General features: G+C 41.7%; 1 protein-coding gene across 2 annotated transcripts in view; it reads left to right on the top strand.

The window, feature by feature from the left end:
- The first annotated feature begins 20,114 nt into the window (after nt 1-20,114).
- Nucleotides 20,115-24,678, top strand: part of LOC149311374 (sialin-like) — a 46,655-nt gene continuing 42,091 nt past the window's right edge. For both annotated transcript variants that reach the window (XM_089530907.1, XM_089530909.1), the window contains exon 1: nt 20,115-20,317. In XM_089530907.1, the coding sequence (XP_089387033.1) occupies nt 20,188-20,317 (130 nt within the window). In that variant the 5' untranslated portion in view covers nt 20,115-20,187. The remainder of the gene's footprint in view (nt 20,318-24,678) is intronic.

The raw sequence follows: 24,678 nt of genomic DNA on the forward strand, positions 1-24,678 counted from the left end.
CATGTTGTGAACCAACCTGAGAACTCTCTCATAGTGCAGTCTATAAACACTATACATAAATAATATAGAGCCCACCCATTGGGAGAGGGACTAATAATGCTGCTGCCTCCACTCCTGAGAGGCCACATGCAAATTACCTTCCAGGCTGTGCCTTTTGATTATTTTTTAAGAGTTTGTTATCTTTTCTTATTCCAACACACCACCACAAAGGAGTCCATTGATGCATCTAATCATGCCATTCATCTGATGGAGTAGGCTCAGTCTGTAAAAGCTTATGCAACAAATTTATTTCTCCAAGTCTCAAAAGTGCTACAGGATTCCTTTATATCTTGTTATGCTGATACATAAGAAAATCAATTTGACATGTGGTGCTGGAGAAGAGATCTATGGATACTGTGGACTGATAAAAAACAACAAATAAACAGGTCCTAGAGTAAATCAGACTTGAGCTCTTCCTAAAAGCCAAGATGACTAAACTGAAACTGATTACAAGTGGAGAGACTCAATCAAGGAAGACCTGACCAGGGCTATTGATGATAGCATGCCCTGGAGGTCTCTCTTCCATGGGATCACCATAAGTCAAAGTTGACTTGATGGCAGTTGACAACAATGCTGATACAGACTATCATAGCTATGGAGTTTATCACATGGAGGAAATCTCATGCAAATACAGGGGGTTTAATTGGGGGGGGACACAAAAGGGGGTTAATTCGCACACTACATCATTGTTAAACTAATGTTAATCTGAACTGAAAGTGGAGGGCAAGTAGACAAAAGCCGCTCCTTTTTACTTTCGGAAAATCCCGAAAGCAAAAAGGAGAGGCTTTTGTTTACTTTCCATTTGGGTTAACACAAGTTTAACAACGACCTGTGTGAAAATCAAACCACTTTTGCAGGTTTTTTTCTACCTTTTAAATCGCATTTTTGCACAGGATTTCCCATGTGTCTTTAAACATTTAGTGAATGCTGATTATAGGAAAATCCTTCATCTCTAACAATGACCTAACAGAATTCAGTGAGCCATTTATTCCCATAATTTGACTTCCAGTTCAGATTCGTAGTACAGTACATAAACAGGTACAGATAAAACACACATCTTGGACCAAGGAGCCCTATCCATACTTCTTTCAGAACATGCAGTTTTATTATGGATGCTTGTTTAAGATCACCTAAGGGTAAAGAATACCAGGTGCTGTAGGCTATATGAGGAAGGAACTAGCAAAACCACCTCTAAGTATTCTTTGCTTAAGAAAACCCTATGAAATTCATGAACTCACCAGAAGTCAACAGGCTACTTGTACACACACGTACAAGGGTAAAGAAAGGCATACCTTCTAAGAGTGGTAAGAGTAGTTTGAAGTAAATATATCCTGGTCCCTGAAAACAAATGCCTTGGAAAGTGTCAAGTGTGTATTCATACAGTTTCATCACAGTTTAAAATGAAACAATGTCATTTTTTAATGCAGAGGTAAGACATTTCAGTGACTTCCAGATGCTTTACACCAGGGGTGGGAATTATGTAGTCCTTCAGCTATTGTTAGACTGCAGATCCCAGCATGCTTTGACATTGCTTATGATGGCTACTGCTGCTGGGAGTTGCAGTCCAAGAATATCTGGAGCGGCTCACAATTCCCACCCCTATTTTAGATTAAAATCTCCATGATCTCTGAATATTGGTTTATGTATATTGCAACATCTAGAGGGCAACAGATTGCCTGCTCTTTTTTTACCAAAACTATTCACCACTGTTCCATGCTTTCTTTCCTACTTTATGCAAGTTCAAAAGTATAAGGTAGTTGCACTGTGCTGCATATTATTGTACGCATGCAACCCTTTGCCTGTAACTGATTTTGATCTGATCTAAGAAGCAAGGAAAAGAACAACACTAGAGAGATTGACAGAAGTGTAAAGCCATGTACAGTCTGGCTCATGTCCAAAATTGCCACAGTTTTTTGCCTCCTCTGTCATCAGAAACACTGAGGCAGAATTTTATCTACCCAGACTAGAGATTAGCTGTGAGTGATTAAAGCTATTAAAATTTAACTCTTCTTGTTACTGGCTTGTCTTTTCAGAAACTCAAAAGCAGCTGTTGTTAGTTCACTTGTCTTAAAACCAAGTCACTCTGAACAGATGTTGGTATATGCTTCTCCATACATTAGTATAGGTTTAAAGAGATTGAAAGTATGGGTTTACAGAGATGGAAATTGTAGGTTAATTTGTGAAGAAGGTTGTCCTATCTCCAGCACTGCAAGAAACTCCTCAAATAATAACTAGAAGCTGTGGGAACTGGGGCCTCCCACATTGATGCTACTACTATTGAGGTGGTAGTGAGAAAAATGTTGTGCCTAAATACCCTAAAGTCACTATATCCTAATTTATCTTGAAAGTTAAATACAATCAGCCCTGGTTAGTACTTGGATGAGAGCCCATCAACACATACTAGGTGCTATTGGCTATAGTTCAGAGGAAGGAACGGGTAAAATCACGAGTATTCATTGCTTTAGAAAACCCTATGAAAATGATGCGATCATCATAATCCAACAGCTACCTTGAAGGTACATACTGTGCACACAAGCAGTGAACAAATTATGATCTAACACACAATTTACAGGGAAGAAGATACACCCCTGTTAACTTGCATTCATTAGGAGCACACTAGCAAAAGGCAATCAGTCAGATATTCCCCACAACAGACCAACTGTTGAAACAAAATTTAACTACCTCATGCTTTCTGGAGTGTAATCCCTGCAAAGTTAGAGTTTGCAAAATTACCTTTAAAGAGCAATTAGTCACCATATAATTTGCAGATCCAATAAGTAGACAGTTACTACTATAATGACTATTTTAAAAATAACATTTTACTTTTGTCATTTCTCAAATTAAGTGGTTATTATTACTATTTTTTAAAACAAATCTGAATACTCCAAGTCACTAGTTTGTAGTCCAAATCTGCCCATCCCCCTTGTCATCATCCCAACGCTCACAAGAAAGCATGAGGCTGCAGCCCATGACGCAGCACAAAACATCTCTGCCTTGTGACCCACCTGATATTTGTCCTCCAACATTTATAGTAAGGCTACATTCATGTAACTATAAAAGTAACTTTCAGTTATATGGCTGTATTGTACAGCTCTGATGTACTTGAGAAATTATAATAAATGGGCTTAGATGGAAAACATTGAACTTTGTTGGATATGAGAAACATGTAAGCTTGAGATATATATGTTAATTTTTTTAACTGATCCATTTTTCTTTCATTTTTTCTTTCAAAACCTTAATTACTCTAAATACATTTTTGCATGAGTGTTGAATGGTTCCATGGTTATATACATTGGAAAGACGCAGTGGCATCACCAGGGTGAAGCACAGGGGGTGTACTACACCAGGTGACACCATCAGAGAAGATGACATTGAAATGACTGTCTTTAAAAACGAAATTTGCAAGGTTTATGGACTCCTTGCCTTTGCAACCAATATCAAACTGAGATAACAACATCCCCGAGCAATCAATCAGAAGGACAATTAATGGCAGGTCACATGCCCAGAGGCCATCTGCTCCTACTTCCCATTCAAATGTCATCAAGTCCCTTTCGCTTTTGTAGATTGAAAAGGAGAAAGACCAGCATGATGCTGCTCCTATTTAGCACCTTTGCCATCAGTGCTGAAAAATGCTTAATAGTATGGATTGTGCAGATGAGGGTTATAAATGTGTAGCTACAACCAATAATAACATTACAGGACTACCAATTCAGAAAGGAAATCAGTATATGTGGGGGGAGGGGGGAGCTGATATCTTGACTTTAGTATCATACAAATTTTAAAAAGAGAGAGAGAGAGATTGCAATGTGGCTGCCAGAGCTGGCTGCTGCCCAGGATTAGGGTCAAGTGAGGAAAGAGAGGAGGATGAGATCCATGGGAGTGACACCATAAATTACCATGAGTTATTGTATTGGGTGATGCCAACTCTAGTGACACCACTAGAAAGAATGCATTTGTCAGAACCATACACATTTGTGGGAAATGAATTGTGATTCTTTGTGCACACACACACACACACACCTATATTCTGGTTTCCTTTCTGAATTGGTAGTGCTGTAATGTTATTATTGGTTGTGGCTTCACATTTGTAACCTTCATCTGCACAATCCATACTATTAAGCATTTTCCTCCTCATTAAAGATGTCAACCCTTTCTGTTTGGTTTTACATCTTTCCAGTATCCATCATACCATCTTTCTCAGAAAAATCTTATTTGCCCTCATGAAGTTATGTAATGTTTCTCAGCTAGAAATTTAAAACAATTATAAAGGTTATTTCTAAATCAATACCAGCTGATGCCTTTGCTGGGAAAAACAGCCTATGAAAATTGCTCTTTGGTGGCCACATCAAGGTCTTGATGTGTTCCAGATCATTTTACTATTTCAAATTACTGTGATGCTAGCCTTATTCAGAGTTATATGCTATATCATATGCTTAGTACAGAGATGTGTTCTGGATCATTTTACTATTTCAAATTACTGTGATGCTAGCATTATTCAGATATATGCTTAGTGCAGAGGCTTAGCAAATGGATAACAGGGTCAAAGCAAAACAGTACATATGATATAGTCAATAGGCAGCAGAACAGCCATCAATCCATGGTGTAGAGATGGGGTGGGATTCGTGAAAGCCTGCAGCACTCACAAGAGTACAACATCCCATCCTATTGCAGCATGTGTGACTGTGCTAAATAACACATATAATAGCAGGTACATCCTGGGATCTGTCCTATGTAAGGAGGACTAGTCAATAATAATTGCAGACACACAGAAAGAACGTAGAAGTGGCACAGCTGCAGTAGTGGTCCATGACTTACTGTGGACTGTTTTTGCATGTTGCATAGATGAGATGTAGTAGGCACCCTCTTAGATGGTGTAACTGGCTTGTTTTCCTTCCCAAAAGTGTTTGAAATTTACATGGATTTTGAAAAGGAGTAGGAAATGCCAGTCAATGGAAAGTGGGGGCATTGCCTAGTGCGAAGGACTGCAAGAGCTTGACTGAAGGCTTCACTCTGGTTAGGTGCTGTGCTTTATAGCCCAACTTCTCAGCAATCTGGCTAAAGAGCTTTGCCCCCACACTCCTTCCCTCTTCTGTTACAGTTAACATGTTGTGAAATCTGTGGTTCTTTGACACTTAGTCAAAACCTTGACAAGCAGTCTGGACATGGGGGGCCAGATCCAGGCAGAAGGAAACAGAGCTTGTACATCTGTTAGAAGGGTAAAGGTCAGAAGCCTCCTTTCTGGTACATTAAGAGCAGCACAGGTCATGTTCAGTCTAAACAAAAAGGTCTTTGCTTTTGGTCAAAAGGCAGCAGAGAAGGGGCTGATCAAATTTCCCTCAGGAAGAAGTTCCAAAGCCTAGGAACAGCCACCAAGATTACTGTTTCCCATATCCCCACCAACTGAGCCTGGTAGAATGGAGAGAAAAGCCTCTCTCATAGACAGTAAGGCTCAATCAGGCTTGTATGGGAAGATATGGGCTTTCAGATTATCTGTGTGTATCCATTATACTTTTTAAACTCCACAGCACAGTTATGTTTGATGACTTTCAAATGCTGAGAGCTGATGATTTGGAGAAGGGGCTTAGTCATATTCATACCAGATCCTCACTTTACATTTAATACATTTAATAGGGAGAGGATGTCTGACTAGGTCCAGAAAGTAATAAATTTCCCTTTGAAACAGGGGATGACAGCAGACGTCTTAAAAGAGATGGTAATCAATCTGCTCCTGAAGCAACCTAACTTGACCCAGAAGATGAAAACAACCATGAGGTAGTTATCAACAACCCCTACCTTCAGAAAGCTGCTCAACTAACTGTTTTTCAATCAACTTCAAACAGTCTTTGATGAAATTGATTTTGTGGATATTTTTCAGCCTGGTTTCAGGCTTAGATATGCAACTGAAGTTGTCTTGTTTGCTCTCTGCTGAGAGAAAAACGGGACTATAACCCTGTTGGTTCTCCTGGAACTCTCAGTAGCTTTCAGTATCATTCACAATGGTATTTTACTGGATAGGCTGTCTGAACTGGGATAAGCAAGCACTATATTTTGATGGTTCTGGTCCTGTATGGATTGTCAGTCCCTGAAGATTCTGTTAGAAGACAATTGCTCTACCCATTAAAGTTGTGCTATGAGATTACTCAGGGCTCTAGTCCCCACCCATGCTTTTCAACATCTATATAAACCCCATTGGAAAAGGTTATCTAGGAATATGGGTGGGAGGGTCATGAAATATGCAACTGACACCACACTTTATCTCTCATTTTCATCTAATACAGTTGAGCTAGATGATGTTATTTCTGATCATTGCTTATGTAGCTGGGAAATAGTCTGGAAGAGGGCCAATAAACTGTCTCAGGTCTTTTCTGCACTGTCTAGGATATTCTGGGAGCAGCCTAGAGTATCTTTGCCCCACATTCCCTTCAATCTCCTCTTGTTACCTGGCCCTCCATTCCTGAACTGCAACAGTTGTCTGCACAGGTGTCCCATTGAGCTACTCACAGGGTTGCCATCTCTGAGGGCCTCCAAACCGGGAAAAATGTAGGACATGGTTTTAAAATGTAGGACTTTTTTTTTTTAATTTCCTTACCAGGAAATTTAAAAAAAGGTCCTACATTTTAAAACCTTGTCCAAGGCCTCCCTGGGGCCTGGGAGACAGCATCCCCCAAGCCCCAGGGAAGGCTTGGAGGACGCCGCTTCCAAGGCCTCCCTGGGGCCTGGGAGACAGTGTCAAGGCAGTAGGCAGGCAGCCACCCACCTCCGTCTCAGCCTCCTCCTCTGCCTCCGCCTCCCAGGCCCAAGAAAGTGCCCAGCACGGAGGCACGCCAGGAAGAGGAGGCGGTGGGTGGTTGCCTACCAGTGCCTGCTGCCCTGGCGCGCGCGTGCGCAAGGAGCACCAAGCCAGGCAGGCACCTCTGCCACCTCCTCCTCCGCTTGGCACGGCCTGCAACAGAGGAGGAGGAGGAAAAGGAGGTGTGCCTCCTGTGCTCACCCGCGCCCCCTCCCCACCTCCCTGCCACCCTCCCCCGCCTTCCCCCACACACTGCCTCCTCCTTCGCCTCCTCCTTTGCTTCCTCCACAAGACCTGGAACGGAGGAGGAGGTGGGTGGCGCGGCCACGCAGGGAGGCGGGGAAGATGGGTTGGCACCGTGCGGGCCCCGAACCGGGGGCCAAACCGGACCGGGACCGGGAGGGGGCCTCCAAAAGCGGGTTTGTCACGGGGGCCGCCGGGTTATGGCATCCCTAGCTACTCAGCACATCCATTGCTGCCATGGTTTGCTTGAAGCACCCAGCGATGGGCACATGGTTGGGTGCCTTGTTCTGACATCACAAAAAGTGACCCATCATGGCTCAATGGGATGCTTGTGTAGACAGCTGTCACAGCAGAGGAATGGTAGGCTCCAGATCTTCCCAGAAGATCTAGAGTATTAGGTAACTTTTAGAATGTATGTTAAAGAGAATATGGTCTAGTAGTGCAGAACACCAAACAGGACTCCAGAATGGGGCTGGGCAGACAGCACCCTAGTGCAGAGATGATGGGGGTTCTGTTAGTTAGTGGTTCATCTGCCAAACTGAATGTTCTCGAGAGAACTGCAGTACCTCCCAAAGGATTAGGTTAAGGTTTGGGGATTAGTTTTGGATCCATCATGGCCATTAGTCACACAGGTAGTCCCAGTAGCTCAGAGTGCCTTTTGTCAGCAAAAGACTGCTATACAAAATAAAACCTTATATGGAAAGAAATAGCTTTGCAACAATTATTGATATTCTTGTGACCTCCAGTCTTGCTTTTGTAATGCAGTATAGCTGTTGCCTTTGAAAATAGTTTAGGAACATACCTGTGGGCACTGCCCTTTCTTATTTCCATCGACAAGAGCAGGGTTCTTGATAACATTTCCCATGTATGAAAAACACATTTGCAAAGATTAGCTTTCACACTTAAGTGAACAATCAGATAGGAAAACATCCCCACATATGCACTGCTAGATTATCTTATTATGATCATGTTTTTCTGTCTGGTGCACTGGTTACCAGTCCTTGTCTATGCTCATTTCAAGTTACCTGAAGAAGCATGCTCGATAATATTTAGCTGCCTGGACTGTGAACTCATCACCCAAAACTCTACCCAATGAGGCAAGGCAAAGAGAAATCCTTTTAAAAGGTGACACCCTGGTTTTGCAACATCTTCCCAGAGGTGTGCATTGTGCCCATATTACAACATTTTGGTACTATGTCATAACCTTTAAAAAATTTCTCACGGGTTTTGCAGTGTCCATAATCCTCTGCGCTTTTTTTCAATCATTTCTTTTTCCTTTGCTAGTGGTTTTACTGTGTTTTTATTTTGTATGTAGCACTGTTTTTACTCCTTGAAGTCCCTGTCCTAGGGTTTTTCTGGCTAGATTTCTTCAAAGGAGTTTTGCCATTGTCTTTATGTAAGGCTGAGCAAGCATGACTTGCCCAAGGTCAGTCCTAGTAGCTTTCGTTGGCATAGCAGGGATTCAAACCCTGGTCTCCAGGAATCCTAGTCCAGCACTCACAACACTACACCACACTTGTTGTCTCTACTACTTCATCTTGTACAATTTTCTGTCCTTTAAATACCCCCACCCACCCACCTACATACACACACCATTGGCTATGCTGGATTGAATTTCTGGAAGTAGGTCCAAAGCATCTGGAGGACCAAAGGGTGAGAACAGCTGGTCTAAACTAACAAATTAAATTACATTTTCTATCATTCAATGTTTATCTTACACTGGGCATTGTGATTGATGCTGGGCATCAACATTTACTTAATACATATGGAGTTATTCAGAAGTTGAAAATAATCCAGAAAGAATCTGGGTTGAATATTTGTTGTTCGAATGCATTTCAAATACACCTGATTAAATGGGGGGGGGGGGGGGGCTGCAAAAAACACACACACTTAACCTGGGATAATCAATCTCGCATATTTTCCAGAGTTTTTCTATAGGATTTGCATCATCCACTGTGTGAATAACTGATGCGAAAAGACCCAAGATGAATTGGGATAAAACTCTGCATGCCTTGAACATGCTTCAAATACATTCACATCACAGACTCCATCTTTATTTGAGTGCTGGGAAATGTGAGCAACTGAACTCGCAGAGATGCACATAGATGCACAACAAAAATGGAATTATTTTCATCATCATGCAAAAAAAATGATGTCTGAATAACCCCTATATTTTCATAGTAATCTATGGCCCCATACAGACAGGCCAAAATAAAGCTGCTTCGGGTCACTTTGGAGGTATACTGTTTAAATGATGTATGCCTACTAGGAGTCCGGAAGCCACGCCAAAGCTGCACTCCAGTCTGGAGTGAAGCTTTGGCGTGGCTTCCGGACTCCTAGTAGGCATACATCATTTAAACAGCATACCTCCAAAGTGACCCGAAGCAGCTTTATTTTGGCCTGTCTGTATAGGGCCTACATATTCTTTCTATTATATTTTCTAACTCCATTCTTCTTCTGTAACTGTAATAAAAACAGAACAGTGTTTCACTATAAATTCCAACTCCCCTTTAGTTTTAATTATACTTTTAACTCATCCCCCTAATTTTAACTCCCTCTGGTTTTATCTCATATCTACATAATATCTGGTGAGATATTATGCAGATATGAGTTAAAATTAGAGGGATGTTGGAATTTATGTATGAAGCATGTTTTGTTCATAGACTTTCCTAGCTTTTCCTTAAAAGGAAAGCTTAAGAACTTACTTTAGAGTTACACCTTTGTTCAAACAGACATACAGAGACGCTGTATTCAGGCATTACAGAACAAACCATCCAGTGTTCAGAACCACATGGAGAGCCTACAAACAGGAAGGAAGGAAACTCTCCTCTTCAGAAATTCACTCTACAAATAATCAGAACAAGAAAAGCCACTATAGAGGTGGTGGGGTTGATGCATTTCCCCTCCTTGCGTGTTTACTTTATAATTCCTGAATAGAGTTAAACACAAGTGGGAAAGAAACTACAGATAGAGGTACATGCTCTAGAATGAACAGAGGGTTTATTAGCATACTGATATCATCAGATACTTACAGTGCAAAGATTTAGTTACAAACTATTCATAGTTGAATTCTATCAGAGAGCCACTGTCTAAATGACATCAGCACTCAGCTGTAAATGGTAGACTCTAGGTAAGGAGTCCACGCTTAGAGGCAAACTACACACAACACAAAAGATCTGATCGTCCTACGTCTTTTTCTTTTATTAAAAGGGAACTGTACAGGGTTTCCAGTTTAAAACACCACTGTTACTTCAGATATGTTGGTTGTTTTTGTTAACTGCCCTCAAGTTGACTTCAACCCATGGCAACCCTATGGACAGTAGCCTCTTGTCCTGAGTACAAATTCCTCATCAAGACTATTAGGTGTGTTGGTACTCCCATATCTTTAAGGGCATATCATAGCTTTTCATTATCTATGTAGTCAAGGGCTTTGCTGTAGTCTATAAAGCACATGCTGATTTTCATTTGGAATTCCCTGGTGTGCTCCAACAGCCATCATATGTTTAGATAAATATTGTAATATATTTTGAGTATTTTAACTCTGAGTTGACTGACAGATTGCAAGCCGTTTGGGATAAAGAAGGAACATAATCTCTTATACTTTATTAATTTTCATGCACAGTGATAAATATAACTACTTTTCATTTTTTTCTATTATGTTCTAAAATATATTGTATAATTTGTACTCTGAGCTGTATGTATGCTTGCACAGTGAGATTGCTTTTGATAAGTATGCCTTTTGTACAAAGGAAAAAATGGCTTGATATTCTCCAAATACGAAGAGGAGGAAAAACTGGCCTAGACCCTCAAAGTTGACATAGAAAGGATACTCAGCCAAGTGGAACTCAATCACCACCTAATTCTGAATCATGACAAACTCTGCTCGTGAACAAGTGTACACATGTTGAGTCTGTGCGTGCTGTTGAAAACCCTGGCATGACTAGAGCTCTGATTATGAAAACAAGCCCTACTATGCACATCAGACAATCATATGCATGACCTGTTCCCAGCTCCTGTTAAATATACAAAGGGCCGAGGCTACTTGGAGGTAGGTATTATTAAAAATGCATTTAATACTTTCTCATTAGGTGAGAGAACAGAGAGGAAAACACCTCTCCATGTCCATTGCCAGAGAGCCGCAAATATACATTCCCATCCATACTTTTCCATGTGAACCAGCAATGTACTGTAAAGCTGTTTTCTAGATAAGCATCTACTCCCAAACTACAGGTGTAGCTATCAAATGCATAGTGAAACTGAATAAAAAGGCCTGCTTGTAGATGAAGCAAGATTTATGTCTTTAAGATATGGGCATTCAGCTCTGCTCTTCCAGCCATTTTCTCTACTTCATTCTCAGTGGTAGGGTTACCTAAAGTCTCCATAAGTAGAAACAATTTGTACACATAACAACAACAGCTTCCAATGGCATCCTCTATAGTCCCAAGAACATTTTTCTCCTTTTAAACACTTTTAACTGATGAGTTTTAACCGATTTGATGTGTCTGTTCATTATTGTTGTTTCCCGCCTTGAACCATTGGCAGAAGCGGCTAAGAAATAAATATGTTGTTGTTGTTGTTCTTTATTTTGCAAAAGGTTCTGTTGAATTCAGTGGAAATCAATGACTTTGCCTTCTCACATGATAGCTAAAAGCCCGGCCTGGAGATGGCATAGCCATGGTGGGCGGGAGGAGGGGGGGCTTTTGGAGTTGTAATAACATTTCAAAGCTTTGAGTAGAATTTTGCAGTGTCCTTTAGTCCTCTGGCTGAAAAAGGAGCCAATGAATGCTTTTCACCAGCTCTGAAGTTATAGGTCAGCATAGGTTGCTTATGGAAGCACAGAATCTTAGCACTGGAAGGGAATGCAGTCCCCTACTATATCGGAATACACAATTCGAGCACTCCTGACAGATGCCCATCCAACATCTGTTTAACAACCTCCAAAGAAAGGGAGTCCATCACTCTCCAAGGCAGCCTATTCCATTGACAAACAGCGCTTACTGTAAAAATAAAAATAAAAAAGTTCTAATTAAAGTTGAAGCTAGAGTTGCCATAATTCTGGACCTCCAAACTGGGACAAATGTAGGACAAAAGTAGGACAAAACTTTCAAATGTAGGACACATTTTTTAAAAATGGAGGACACGCAAAAAATTGATTATTTTTTTAAAAAATGTTAATATAAATGCATGTTTCTTAGGCATGATCAAAATGGAGGACATTTTGGCATTGTTCCAGACAGATGGCAGAAATGTACTTCCCTTTCTGGCTAACCTCCCCCCCAATTCCAAACAGCATATTTGGGCATTGAAGAGGAGGAAGAGTGGAAAAGGCAGAGGAGGAGGAAGAGGAGAAGAAGAAGAGGAGGAGGAAGAAGGGGAGGAAGAGGAGGAGGAGAAGAAGAGATGGAGAAGAAGAGGAGGAGGAAGAAGATGAAGAAGAGGAGGAAAAGGAGGAAGAAGGAAGAGGAAGAAGGGGAGGAAGAAGAGGAGGAGGAGGAGGAGGAGGAGAGGAGGAAGAAGAAGAGGAGGAAAAAGATGAAGAAGAAGGGGAGGAAGAGGAGGAGAAAGAAGAAGAAGAGGAGGAGGAAGAAGGGGAGGAAGAAAAGGAGGCAGAAGAAGAGGAGGAGGAGAAAGAGGAAAGGCTCTTTCCTCTGCCTGGCTGCCTCTGTCGCCAACAGAGGAAGAAAGGCAAGGGAATGGGGCCTCGCTGAAGCCAAGCCCCAAACCCCTGCCTGGCTGCCTTCGTCGCCGTTTTGCCCCCACCCCCGGGATTTCCCCCCCCCCCCCAGAGACGGAGGCAGCCAGGCAGAGGTTTGGGGCTTGGCTTCAGCCGTCCTCCAAGCCCCAGCCAAGCCTGGAGGACTCCACGATCGCGGAGGAGCCCCCAGGGCATGGCTGGGGCTTGGAAGACAGCCGTCCTCCAAGCCCCAGCCAAGCCTGCAGGACTCGCTGGGGGGGGGAGTCCCGGGGGCGGGGCCAAACCGGGGCGGGACCGTGCGGACCCGCCCCAAATTGGGAAAGTCCCGCCCCCAGGCGGGATATGGGAAGCCTAGTTGAAGCGGAATATTGATTCTTCTCATTTGGGTCCAATGGTTCATGTTCTAGTCTCTGGAACAGCAGAAAATAAGCTTGCACCATTTTCTACATCACATTTCGGAAAGATGGCTATCATGTCATCTCTCAGTCTTGTCTTCTCTAACCTAGCTACCTATGTGGTTTCTGATAAGGCTTGGCTTCTAGGCCTTTAATAATCTTGGTTCCCTTACTTGGACATGTTCCGGCTTATGGATATTCTTGAACTTGTAATGCCCAGAACTGGATTCAGTATCCCAGGTGTGATCTAACCAAAGCAGAATAGAGTGGCACTACTACTTCTCTGGACACTCTTCTCCTGTTAATATGGTGTATAATTGAATTGAATAGGCTTTTTTTTCCCTTGGGGGGGGGCTGCTGCATTACACTGTTGACCCATTTTATTTTGTAGTCTATTAAGAACAGTATATATTTTTTTCACATGCACTGCTTTCAAGCCTGGTGTTGCCCATCCAATATTTGTGTATTTTATTTTTCCTGCCTAGATATCATACCTTACGTCATTGGAATTTTTTTAACAATTGTTTTGTTAGGTTTGGTGCTTCTCTCCAGTCTGTCAAGGCCGTTTTGAATTCTGATCTTGTCCTCTGAGGCATTAGCTTTCCCTCCTCCTCTCCCCCCGGATTTAGTGTCATCTGCAAATTTAATAAAAATGCTTCCTTTGCCATCACTGAAGCTCTTTATAAAGAGGTTGAACAATCAAATTAGAATCATATTATGTAGAAAGTGTCTGCAAACCCTATTTCCTTTTTCTTGAGATCTAACCATTCAGAAGGATTTATTATTAACTTTACTTCTATCCCACTTTTCACCAAAATTGGGACTTTTATATAAACAAAATGTACTTTTGCAGGTTTCCACAAACATATTCAGAAACTAAGCAACAATTTATCTTTCATAGAAGAAAGTGCCATCCTTTCACCTATATAAGAAGAAGCTAACAGTGTTATATATACTCATAAGTGTGCCCTATTAAGCTGAAAGGGACCCACACCCAGATAAGTGGATATAGGAGTCTATTGTAATTAAGAGACCTGTATAAACATGACCAAGTACAGAATACTTCCAGATGCAAGACCTCCGGCACTATGCACCAAAAGGAGCTGGAGAGCTATTTCATCTTTCCCCCCTTAATGGGATGCTTGTGGTAAGCAAGAAGAGGGAAGAAGCAATGGGAAAACACAAGAGGTTTACTAACAGAACATGAAGTCATCTCAACTCCTGTTAAAATTCTATTTTTGAAATATGGAGATTATACATTAATAGTCTTGTTCGGAAGCATAGTCTCTCACTCCCATTTGTTTTCTTCTGAGATACTACAGCCCTCTACTGGGAAGAACTGGACCTACGGGAGGCTCAGGTAATGGCTGCAGGTAAATGAAACTTGCCAAACTATTAGACATGTCATTGAGTGATATGAATTCAGTCTCTCACACATTTTCCTTGGAGGTAACAACATGCACCTCTCCATGGAACTACATGTCCGAGGTGGTGAGATTGCATGCTCCTGTGAGGCAAGAGGCTATGCTGACTGTAGAAGTGCTGTTGGTAGGGTCTCCCATGGCAGACAGGCTTTTGCTGAGGAGACAATAAATGTGCCAAACAGCTACTGGGCAGCAGCAGTAGTGGCGGGTGACACTGGCGGAGGATCTCTCAGAGACAAAAACAGTGGCACCATAGCTAACACTTGTTAGTACTGCACAGAAGAAAGCAAGGTAATTCCTTTCTAATGTCTTTCACTGCAAAAACCCTATGATGAGACAACCCAAAATGAAATAAGAGTGCCAGAAGATGAAACTCCCAGGTCGGAAGGCACTCAGTGACCAGCAGGGGAACACATTACATGACCAAGTGCAAATAAAAGGTCAATACAAACAATAATTATATAAAATAGATGAAAGGAGGGCAGATTAATTCATGGAAGAACCATTATAAGATGAACCTACAATTTTAGAAAATGAAGTGGAAGCTTCACTCAGTGTACTTGGGAGAAATAAATACCAGGAACAGATGGAATACCAGCAGAGCTGCTTCAGTCTAGAGAGACAGAATCTACTCTAATTTGAACTAAAATCTGTCCACAAATATGGAAACAAACAAATCGCCCACAGATTAGAAATCTCAATATACTGTGGACCCTTGTTATACGTGGGGTTTGGTTCCAAGATCCCCCGTGTATAACAAAATCGTGGATACTCAAGTCCCATTAAATATAATGACATAGCAAAATGGTGTCCCTTATAAAAAAATGGAGAATCAAGGGTTGAAATTTGAAAGTTATACTTTTTTTGAACATTTTCAAATTGTGGATGCCTGAATCCGTGTATAACAAAATCTGTGTATGAGAAGGGCCGACTGTATATTCAAATCCCAAAAAAGAGGACATTTGGGATTGTAGTAACCACAGGACCATTGCATTAATTTCCTATGCAAGCAAAAGCTATCCAAATTTCTATGACAAAACTTTTTAAAATATTTGGAGCAAAAAATGCCAGACGTCCGAGCTGGGTTCTAAAAAGGAAGAAGCAGTAGGAATCATATTGCAAACATGTGTTGGATAATGGAACAAACCAAAAAACTTCAGAAGAAAATCAACCTGTGCTTTAGAGATTATACCAAAATATTTTATCGTGTAGATCATGAAAAATATAGACTGCTCTTAAATAAATGGGTCGGCCACAACATTTAATTGGTCTGGTGTGTAACCTGTACTCAGGACAAGAAGCTACTGTCAGGACATATAGAGAAATTAAATGGTTTGCAGTAAGTGAGAGGATCAGGCTAATAAATGGATCATAGAGCAAATCAAGCCTGAACACACCCTTGAAGCCAAGATGACTAAACTGAGACCATTTTAAATTGGACAGTACTGTTCCCCCCCCCCCCCCCCCCATATTTCTAGACCGGTCTGTTGTTTTAATATAAATGTCAATTTTGTCCCATCTTCAAGAAAAATGCCCTGTTATGTTGCAAAAATGTTTTGAAGATCCCTATTTGAAATTGTGGTTGTCAAAAAAACAAAACACATTGTGTCATGGAGTATGAGAAATTTTATGATAAGGTGTTAAAACACTGATATATGCTGATGAGATTACTTCATTGGATTACTTCATTCATGGTACGATTGTGGTATCTCCCTCTACATCTTCCCAATTTTTGTATGAATTCCATCACCAAAGAATAATTGTTAGCTCAATGTGTTCATGTAATAAAACTTTTTTTATCGTCTTACTTACATCACCCCGTACTGTTTATACCCTCCCAGTGTCCCATTTTTGTCTCAAGGAAATATGGTTAGCCTATGCAAATAGCATTGGTTTAGGTGGACCTTGGTCTAATCTGGCAAAACATTTCTTATGTTCTTGAACATTGGTGCAAAGATCACTTAACATGGATTAGTTGTGACAGAAATGTTTAGGGATTCTGACATTTTTGGTTCATAAATTATATTGGTAGACCATTCTATTTAAGTAAAATACATGTGGCAGTAGTAACTATACAGGACTGAAATTAACCTATCCCTTTTCTAGAACAGTTACTACAAGTTTGTGTCATCCATTACATTTGAAGCTTTGATTAGGAAACCTCTCTTTCAGGTTATCATCCCAAAAGAAATGAAAAAAATAGAAGAGGAAATGACAGTGAAGTTAATCTATATGATATGTCTCTCTTCTCCTCAGTGATCAGGGAAGTGCAAGGACTGTGATAACAACATGCCTTAAGGTTCCTGGAGTAGACTGAATAACTCCAGGCAGTTGGAAACAACAAGATCACAAGCAGATTTTGACCTAGCCAGTTTTAACTTATGCATGATTTAGCAATATTTTGTGTGCTACTTTGATAGTTGCACTTTCAGCAACTTTTGTCCATTTCTTGATTAGTTGAGATGTTTTCATAAAACCACTCAAAATGAATAGTTTTTTAGACTTACATTCATTGACCCGTGCCCAGCTACCACCCTTTATGTGACACACACACCCCTTCTCTTAAATTCCTTACCCTGTATTCGTCTGGTCCTCAGTTCCCTTGGAATCATGGGTTGTGATTTTAATTAGACTTGAAGCACATAATTGGTCCTGAAACATAGCCTGGATATAAATTCAAGCAAAATATGCCAGGCTAATCTATCAGAAAGAAGAGGATTATTTAGAAATTAAATGTTGGATCTAATCCTATAGACTGCTGTGTCAGAGAAAAAGTATTTTTCATGAGGCTGAGCAATTGTGAATGCAAATCAGACAATCAGCAAAAGGCACAGGTCTGGGAACTCCAGTTGCCAGCACAGAGTGAGCAAGGCAGTTCAGTTCGCAAGGAAGTAGTAGCAAGAGGAATGCTTCCTTTTTCCTAGGACCTTATCACATGAGACTGGAATCGTGGCCCAAATGCTTCAGAAGTGCAGAGGTGGGATCACAGGTCGCACTTTTGAAGCATCACTGAAGTGCTTTCCACTCTTCTCCTGTCGACAAATTGTTTGTGGGGAATCTTCTGTTATGTAAAAAATGGCTGCTCTGCAAACGCTTTGACAACGGAAGAACAGCAAAATGCCTCGATGACGTTTGGGAAGCGCGACTGGCGATCCCACCTCCACGCTTCTGAAGCATTTAGGCCATGATTCCAGCGTGGTAAGTGCCTTGTGTGATAAGGGCCTAGGAAATTTAACATTCATTTGCAATTGCAACACAAAAAGGTACTTCCTTGGCCAAGGACTGGACTGGCCCTTGGCAGTGACATGCCCTCAATAGAAATGGCATAAAGCACCTCTGAATGGAAAAAGCCCTAGTTCAGTGGCATATCCCACATTTCCTCAAGGCAATGTACATAGGTCTTTGCCTCCCCTCTCCTCCCCAATTTTATCTTCACAAATCCTGTGAGAGATAAGCTGGACAGAGAGATAGGGTTGTCCCAAGGTCACCCAGGGATTCAAAGCTTCCTTCCTGACGTCCTGCATTTTAATCACCAAATCTAGCTGGGCTACTTCTCTCTTAACAAACAATTGCAAGTGTTGCGTGTATTCTTTTGTCTGCAATGATAAGGTCTTGGTACATTTTAGCAGAACAGTCTCTTCTAAAAGAATTATTCATTACCACCATAGCTGTTTTCTTGGTTCTTGGCAGGACTCCCAGTCTGTAAACGACAATGGAAGAAGGTAAGAGTCTCTCCACTCGCTTTCATGGACAGCCTGATATTTTCTTCTCCTGGTATTTTTTCCTGATTTTCCTGATATTTTCTCATCATATGAAGGTGACGGCAAAGCCTTTGGCCTTTCGCTAGGACTGGCAACAAGGGTTCACAATGCTCTTTCTGATTTTAATCACCACACAATTATAGTGCTATGATTCCACATTAACTGCTATGGCAACATCTTGTGAAATTTGGGGAGAGGAGGTTGTAGTTTGGTGGGATGCTAGAGTTCTCTGGCTGACAATTTCACATGCCTCTTTGTAAACTGCAAATCCCAGGATTTAACTATAATTATGTAGTATGAAAGAGCCTTAAGTCTGTGGTGCGAAAAGATACTGTAGTTTTGTATGCGTATCCATATCACTCATGTATGTGTGCCTTAAAGTCACCCTGTACTTATGGTGACCCCATGAATTTAATAGGGGTTTCTTAGGCAAGGAATACTTTGCCAGTTCTGCAGTATCTGGTAGTCTTTGGCAGTCTCCCATCAGATACTAACCTGAACTAATCCTGCTTAGCTTCCAAAATCAAATGGCACTTGGTGCCTCTGTACATGTGCCTTCAAGTCACTTATTGGATTATGGCGACCCCATACATTTCATAGGGTTTTCTTATGCAAGGAATACTCAAGAGGCATTTTTGCCAATTCTTTCCTTTGAAATACATCCTACAGCACTTGGTGTTTGTTGGTGGTCTCCCATCCAAATACTAACCAGGGCTGACTGTGCTTAACAGCCAGGTTCAGAGGTGATCTGTTGCTTTTAGGTGCATAATTACAACGCTGTGATTCCACTTTAACGGCTAAGGCTCCAGTAAGTCAATATCATACTACACTCTTATAGGGCTGTGATTCCACTTTAACTGCTATGGCTGCCTGCTGTGGCATTCTGGGGTTTGTAGTTTAATGAGGCCTTAGAGCTCTCTGGCTGGGAATCCTAAGTGCCACTCCTTAAACTGCAAGTCCCAGGATTCTACAGCTGGCAGCCATAGCAGTTAAAGTGGAATTATAGTTCTAGCAATGTGATGTGATGATACTGGGATTTGCAGTTTAGGGGGCGGGTGACCAGACATCCTTCTTTTCCAGGACATGTTCTATATTTCAACCTTCTGCCCAGGAGGAATTCCACAATGCCCTCCATTTGGACTATGACTAAGGAGCATGAATTTCTATGTGATATTAGTGTTTGTAGCTTTTATTTGGTCACATTCTGCCTTTCTCTTGAATGTCCTACAATTAGTGGTGCCTTGTCCTCCTTTGCGGAGAGGACTTATGGTTGTATTTTTAACATTGTGTTGAACAGAGAGGCGAGGTACAAATAAAATATATTATTATTTATTATTATTTATTAAATAAATAAATAAATCTTCCCTCCAGAGAAGCGTGCTCCCTTTATATGGATATTTTAATGCTTTACTATTTTATGTTATAAAATATGGCCATGTAAAGTGACCCTGGCCAAGTCACACTCTCTCAGCCTCATGGCAAACCCCTTCTGAGGAAACCTGCCAAGAAAACCCCATGACAGAGTCCCCCATCATGCGTCAGGAAAGACAACATATTAACATGGAAGGGCCCTTTCAGAGCCTTCGCCCTTCCTTTTCCCTCAACAACAAACAACTGAGAAAAAACGCCTGCCAGTATCAAAGATGACGGAATAAAAGACGCCAGGGAGGCAGGGGCCAGCCCTGTAGGCGGGGAGCGGCTGAAGCCAAAGAGGGCCCTACTTCCGCCCGGCCTTGGGTCACATGTTTGCCTGGGCTTGCTGGCACTTATTCTTTCATGCTCTGAGCCAGCCAAGTAGAGGTTCCTTTGTGGGTTCTCCTGTGTTAGACTGAAGGGAGCCATGCAGAACCAGGGACTTGGAGGAGGAGGAGAAGAGGAGGAGGAAGAGGGAGGAGGAGGAGAGGACCGGGAGGACCACCGCACCCCTCTCCTGCTGCTAAGAGGGTCCCAGGCCACCCTGGACAAGGCAGGTGAGAGCAGCAGCCTTTGTGGGCAAGGAGGGTGTGTTGTGTGTTGCTGTGTGCCTTCCCACTTAGGGCCACCCTAAGGCCAACCTATCATCATGGGGGCTTCTTCTGTAGGTTTCTTTCAGGGTTGTTGCTATTGTTTTTGCCTTCCTCTGAGGCTGAGAGAGTGTGACTCACCTTCAGAGCTTGAGAGAGTGTGTCTTACATGGCCATATTTATTAGGGGTGGGGGAGAGAAGGGGGAACAGGCTGCCCTGGGAGGGGAGAGCAGTCCTCTGGGATGGACTAGAGCTCTCTGAAACTCCCACTATGTCTCTTTGTTGTTGTTGTGTGTTGTGTGCCTTCAGGTCCTTCCCCACTTAGGGCCACCCTAAGGCCAACTTTTCATGGGGGGGGGGGGTCTTCTTGGCAAGGTTTGTTCCAGGGTTGTTTTATGTGTTTGCTTGTTTGTTTTCGCCATTCTCTGAGGCTGAGAGAGTGTGGCCAATCCTTACATGGTCATACCTGAGGGGGGGTCAGGGGTGGAGAAATTATTATTATAATTACTATTATTATATTTTCTTACATCCCACCTTTCTCCCAATATAGGGACTCAAGACGGCAAAGAAGTATAAAACAATACAATTTTTTTTAAAAAATACAAAATATTAAAATACATAAATATAAAATATAAAAAACAATTAAACAATTTTAAAGATTAAAAATTTCTAAATTATATATATATATATATATATATATATATATATATATACACACACACACACACACACACACACACACGAAAGGGAGGGGAGTGGAGAGAAGTCTTCTGAGGTGGACTAGAGCTCTCTGAAGCTCCCTAGTAGCCTGCCATTATGCCTCTTTGTTGCTGTTGTTATTACTGTGTCCCTTCTGGCCCTTTCCCACTCATGGCCACCCTAAGGCCCACCTGTCCTGCGGGGTTTTTGGCAAGGTTTGTTTCAGAGAGGGTTTACCATTTTGCTATCCTCTGAGGCTGAGAGAGTGTGACCTGCTCAATTTCATTTTACATGTCTGGAGGGAAGGAGAAGACGTCTGGGTTGGGTAGGATTCTCTGAACAACTGTCTGTCTTCTCCCTAGCTTTTTTTGATACCCTCTGAGGCTGAGAGAGCGTGGCTTGCCCAGTGTTCCCTTACATGGCTGGGGAGGGGAAGGTAGCAGACCGGGGGGGGGGGGGAGTTTTCTGGGGTAGACTAGAGCTCTCTGAACAGCAGTCTTACTCCTCCTCCTTAGCAGCCTAGCATTATGCCTCTTTATTGTTGCTATGTGTTGTGTGCCTTCAACTCCTTTCCCACTTATGGCGACCCTATCACAGGGTTTTCTTGGCGAGTTTCTTCAAAGGGCGTTTGCCATTGCCTTCCCCTGAGGCTGAGAGAGTGTGACTTGCCCAGGGTCATTCTGTTGGTTTCCATGGCTGAGCTAGGATTCGAACCATGGCCTCCAGAGTCCACCGCTTAAACCACTATACCGCAATGGCTCATTATCCCTTTTTATTCGGAGGTAAGTCCCATTGAAAGTCCACCAAAAAGGGAGATATATATACCTTTTTGGGCCAACTGTACTTCCAAAAAATACATGTGACAAACTCTCAAAGTGTTGAAAGCTTGCAACATGTATTTTTTGCATTTTGGCTGTCCCCATAAAGGTGTCCCTTCACAATGGTGTAGTGAAATGGTGTCCCTTATATAAAATGGCAAAATCAAGGTTTACGTTTTGGAAGTTACAGTATATTTGGAATTTATTTTTCAAGCTGTGGATGCTTGAATCCTTGGATAAGAAATCCCTAGATATAGAGGGCCCGCTGTACTTTGCTACACAGCCAACACGGCTACCCCTGGATATAAATCCCGTTGAGTTCATTGGGGAAGGCAAGGGAGGTGGGTTTTCAGGGCCAAACTGGGGTTCAAACCCAGGTTTTCCAGGGTCCTAATCCAGCGCTCAAACCACTACACCACACTGGCTCTCTATCACTACTTTATTGAGGAGGGGTGCATCTACTCAGTAGAACTAATGCAGTTTGATACCACTTTAAGTGCTGTAGCACCATCCTATGGAATCCTGGGATTTGTAGTTTTACCAGATATTTTAGCCTTCTCTGCCAAGGAGTGCTGGTTCCTGACAAAACTACAGATCCCAAGATTCTGTAGGATGGTGCTACAGCACTTAAAGTGCTGTGGAACTGCATTTTTTCTACAGTGTAGAGATGCACCCCAAGATGCAAAGGGATATCTTCAGTGGTAGAGAGTGGGAAGAAGACTAACAGTGAAGGCAAAAGGCAAAGGTTAATTCTTGAAGTCAGTCTATCTATCTATTTATGGTATTTATCACCGAGGCAATGTACAGTAGATTAAAGCAGTTTGAAAGCATTCAACAAAGACCTAGAAACCAAATTAAAGTACTAAAAATAACTAAAAACAGTTTTAAGGGGGCATTAGCTGTTTATCTTTTCCAGACATTTCTCAATCAGTAGTTGCGAATGCACAGTGTGCTTATCTGGTATAAGCTGGTTTTGCAAATAATTGTTACAGCCTGTACCTTTTTTTTCCATATCATGTTCTTTTGTGCTCACTGTGGTTTTCCTCAGTGCTAGTATCTCTTTGCCAACTGAGAATAATATATAATACAGTGGTTCCCAAACTTTGACCGTCGAGATGTTTTGAACTTCAACTCCCAGAAGCCTCAGCCAGCTTGGTCAACTGTCAGGAATTCTGTGAATTGAAGTCCAAAACATCTAGAGGGCTAAAGTTTGGGAACCACTGACTTAATGCATCTGACATAAACTTACCAAATTGCCTTACACCCGGGGTGACCAGACATCCTTTTCCAGGACATGTCCTCCATATAAGACTTCTATCCAGGGGGAATTCCAAAATATCCTCCAATTTGAGCATGACTAAGAAACGTGCACTTACATTTATATGAGTATTTCTAGCTTTTATTTTGTAATGTCCTACTTTTTTATTGAATGGCCTACATATTGTGGTGTCTTGTCCTCCTTTGCAGTGAAGACATCTCACTGTTCTTGGACTGTGATCTGCAAGCAGAACAGCAGCAGTTTCCCAGGGAAATTGCAATTCCCTACCTATCTTTTCATCCCACTATGGCCCATCCACCTCAGTCGGAGTGACGTGTGATGAAGATAGTCCAGTTCTCTTGAGCCCAACACAGTGAGAGCCATTTTATCGGCTATTTTCTTAAGCAAGCTTTTAATTGGAGCTAAAACAGTTTTCTACCTATATTTTTTAAAAAGCGAAATGTAGTGGTCCTTTGGTATCTGCTGGAGTTTGGTTCCAGGATACCAAAATCCATGGATGCTCAAGTCCCATTAAATACAATGGCGTAGTAAAATGGAATCACTTATATAAAATGGCAAAATCAAGGTTTGCCTTTTGGAATACACACACACACACACACTTGTCCCTCTATATTCACAAGGGTTATATTCGTTTACCGTGTATATGGTAAAACCGCAAATAACAAAAACACCAAGTTTTTACCTGAGAGGACACCTCTCTAGGAATCTCTAGGTCCTCCAGGACAACTCTGGTCAACGTCCAACAGACAGTGACTATAGAACTGCACTGGAGGAGCTACAAAGGCCTAGTAGAATAGTCTCTCTAGGAATCTCTAGGTCATTCAGTGCAACTTTTAGTTAAAGTAGACCATGAGTTACATTAGAGGACCTAGATATTCCTAGAAAGAACATATTAATCAAATCCGTGAATAATCAGATCCGCAAATATCAAAACCGCAAATATGGAGGGATGTGTGTGTGTGGGTGTATTCATATTCAAGCCATGGATACTTGAATCCATGGATAAAGAATCTTTGGATACAGAGGAATGACTGTACTACTTTCCCTATCAAAAACAAAAAAACAAAAACAAATAAAGTGTGGCCACACTGTGGAGCTCAGGGGAGACACATTTTAGCAAGAAGAAGTCCCTTTTTTGTAATTTGTGGACACTATCTGGAATGATTCTAAGTGGGTTTTCTGCTTTTTGAGGGATGCTCACCAGAAATAGCATTTTATGTCCTAAACAAAAGATTCCAAGTGTTGAACCCTTCTAGTCACTGCCATTTTAGCAAGGAGGTTTATCTCAGTGATTAGAAAGATTTATATTATATTATATTATATTATATTATATTATTATATTATATGCTCTATGGTTTGTTTAAGCTTAAATGAGATGCTAAACTCACCAGAAAGGCAATAGTGAGCTTCCGTGCACTGACATGACTGAACCATATGAAAATCTCACCAGCCGGAGGAAACAGAAGCATCTGCATCAATGGAGGCTGCATTCCTCTCATTTTTAAAGAAAAGGCAGAAATTCTGTAGTCTG

Source organism: Sceloporus occidentalis, unplaced genomic scaffold (genome assembly GCF_023333645.1).
Source record: "Sceloporus occidentalis isolate IW3139 unplaced genomic scaffold, rSceOcc1.0.p SCAF_6, whole genome shotgun sequence".
In the NCBI taxonomy this organism is placed as follows: domain Eukaryota; kingdom Metazoa; phylum Chordata; class Lepidosauria; order Squamata; family Phrynosomatidae; genus Sceloporus; species Sceloporus occidentalis.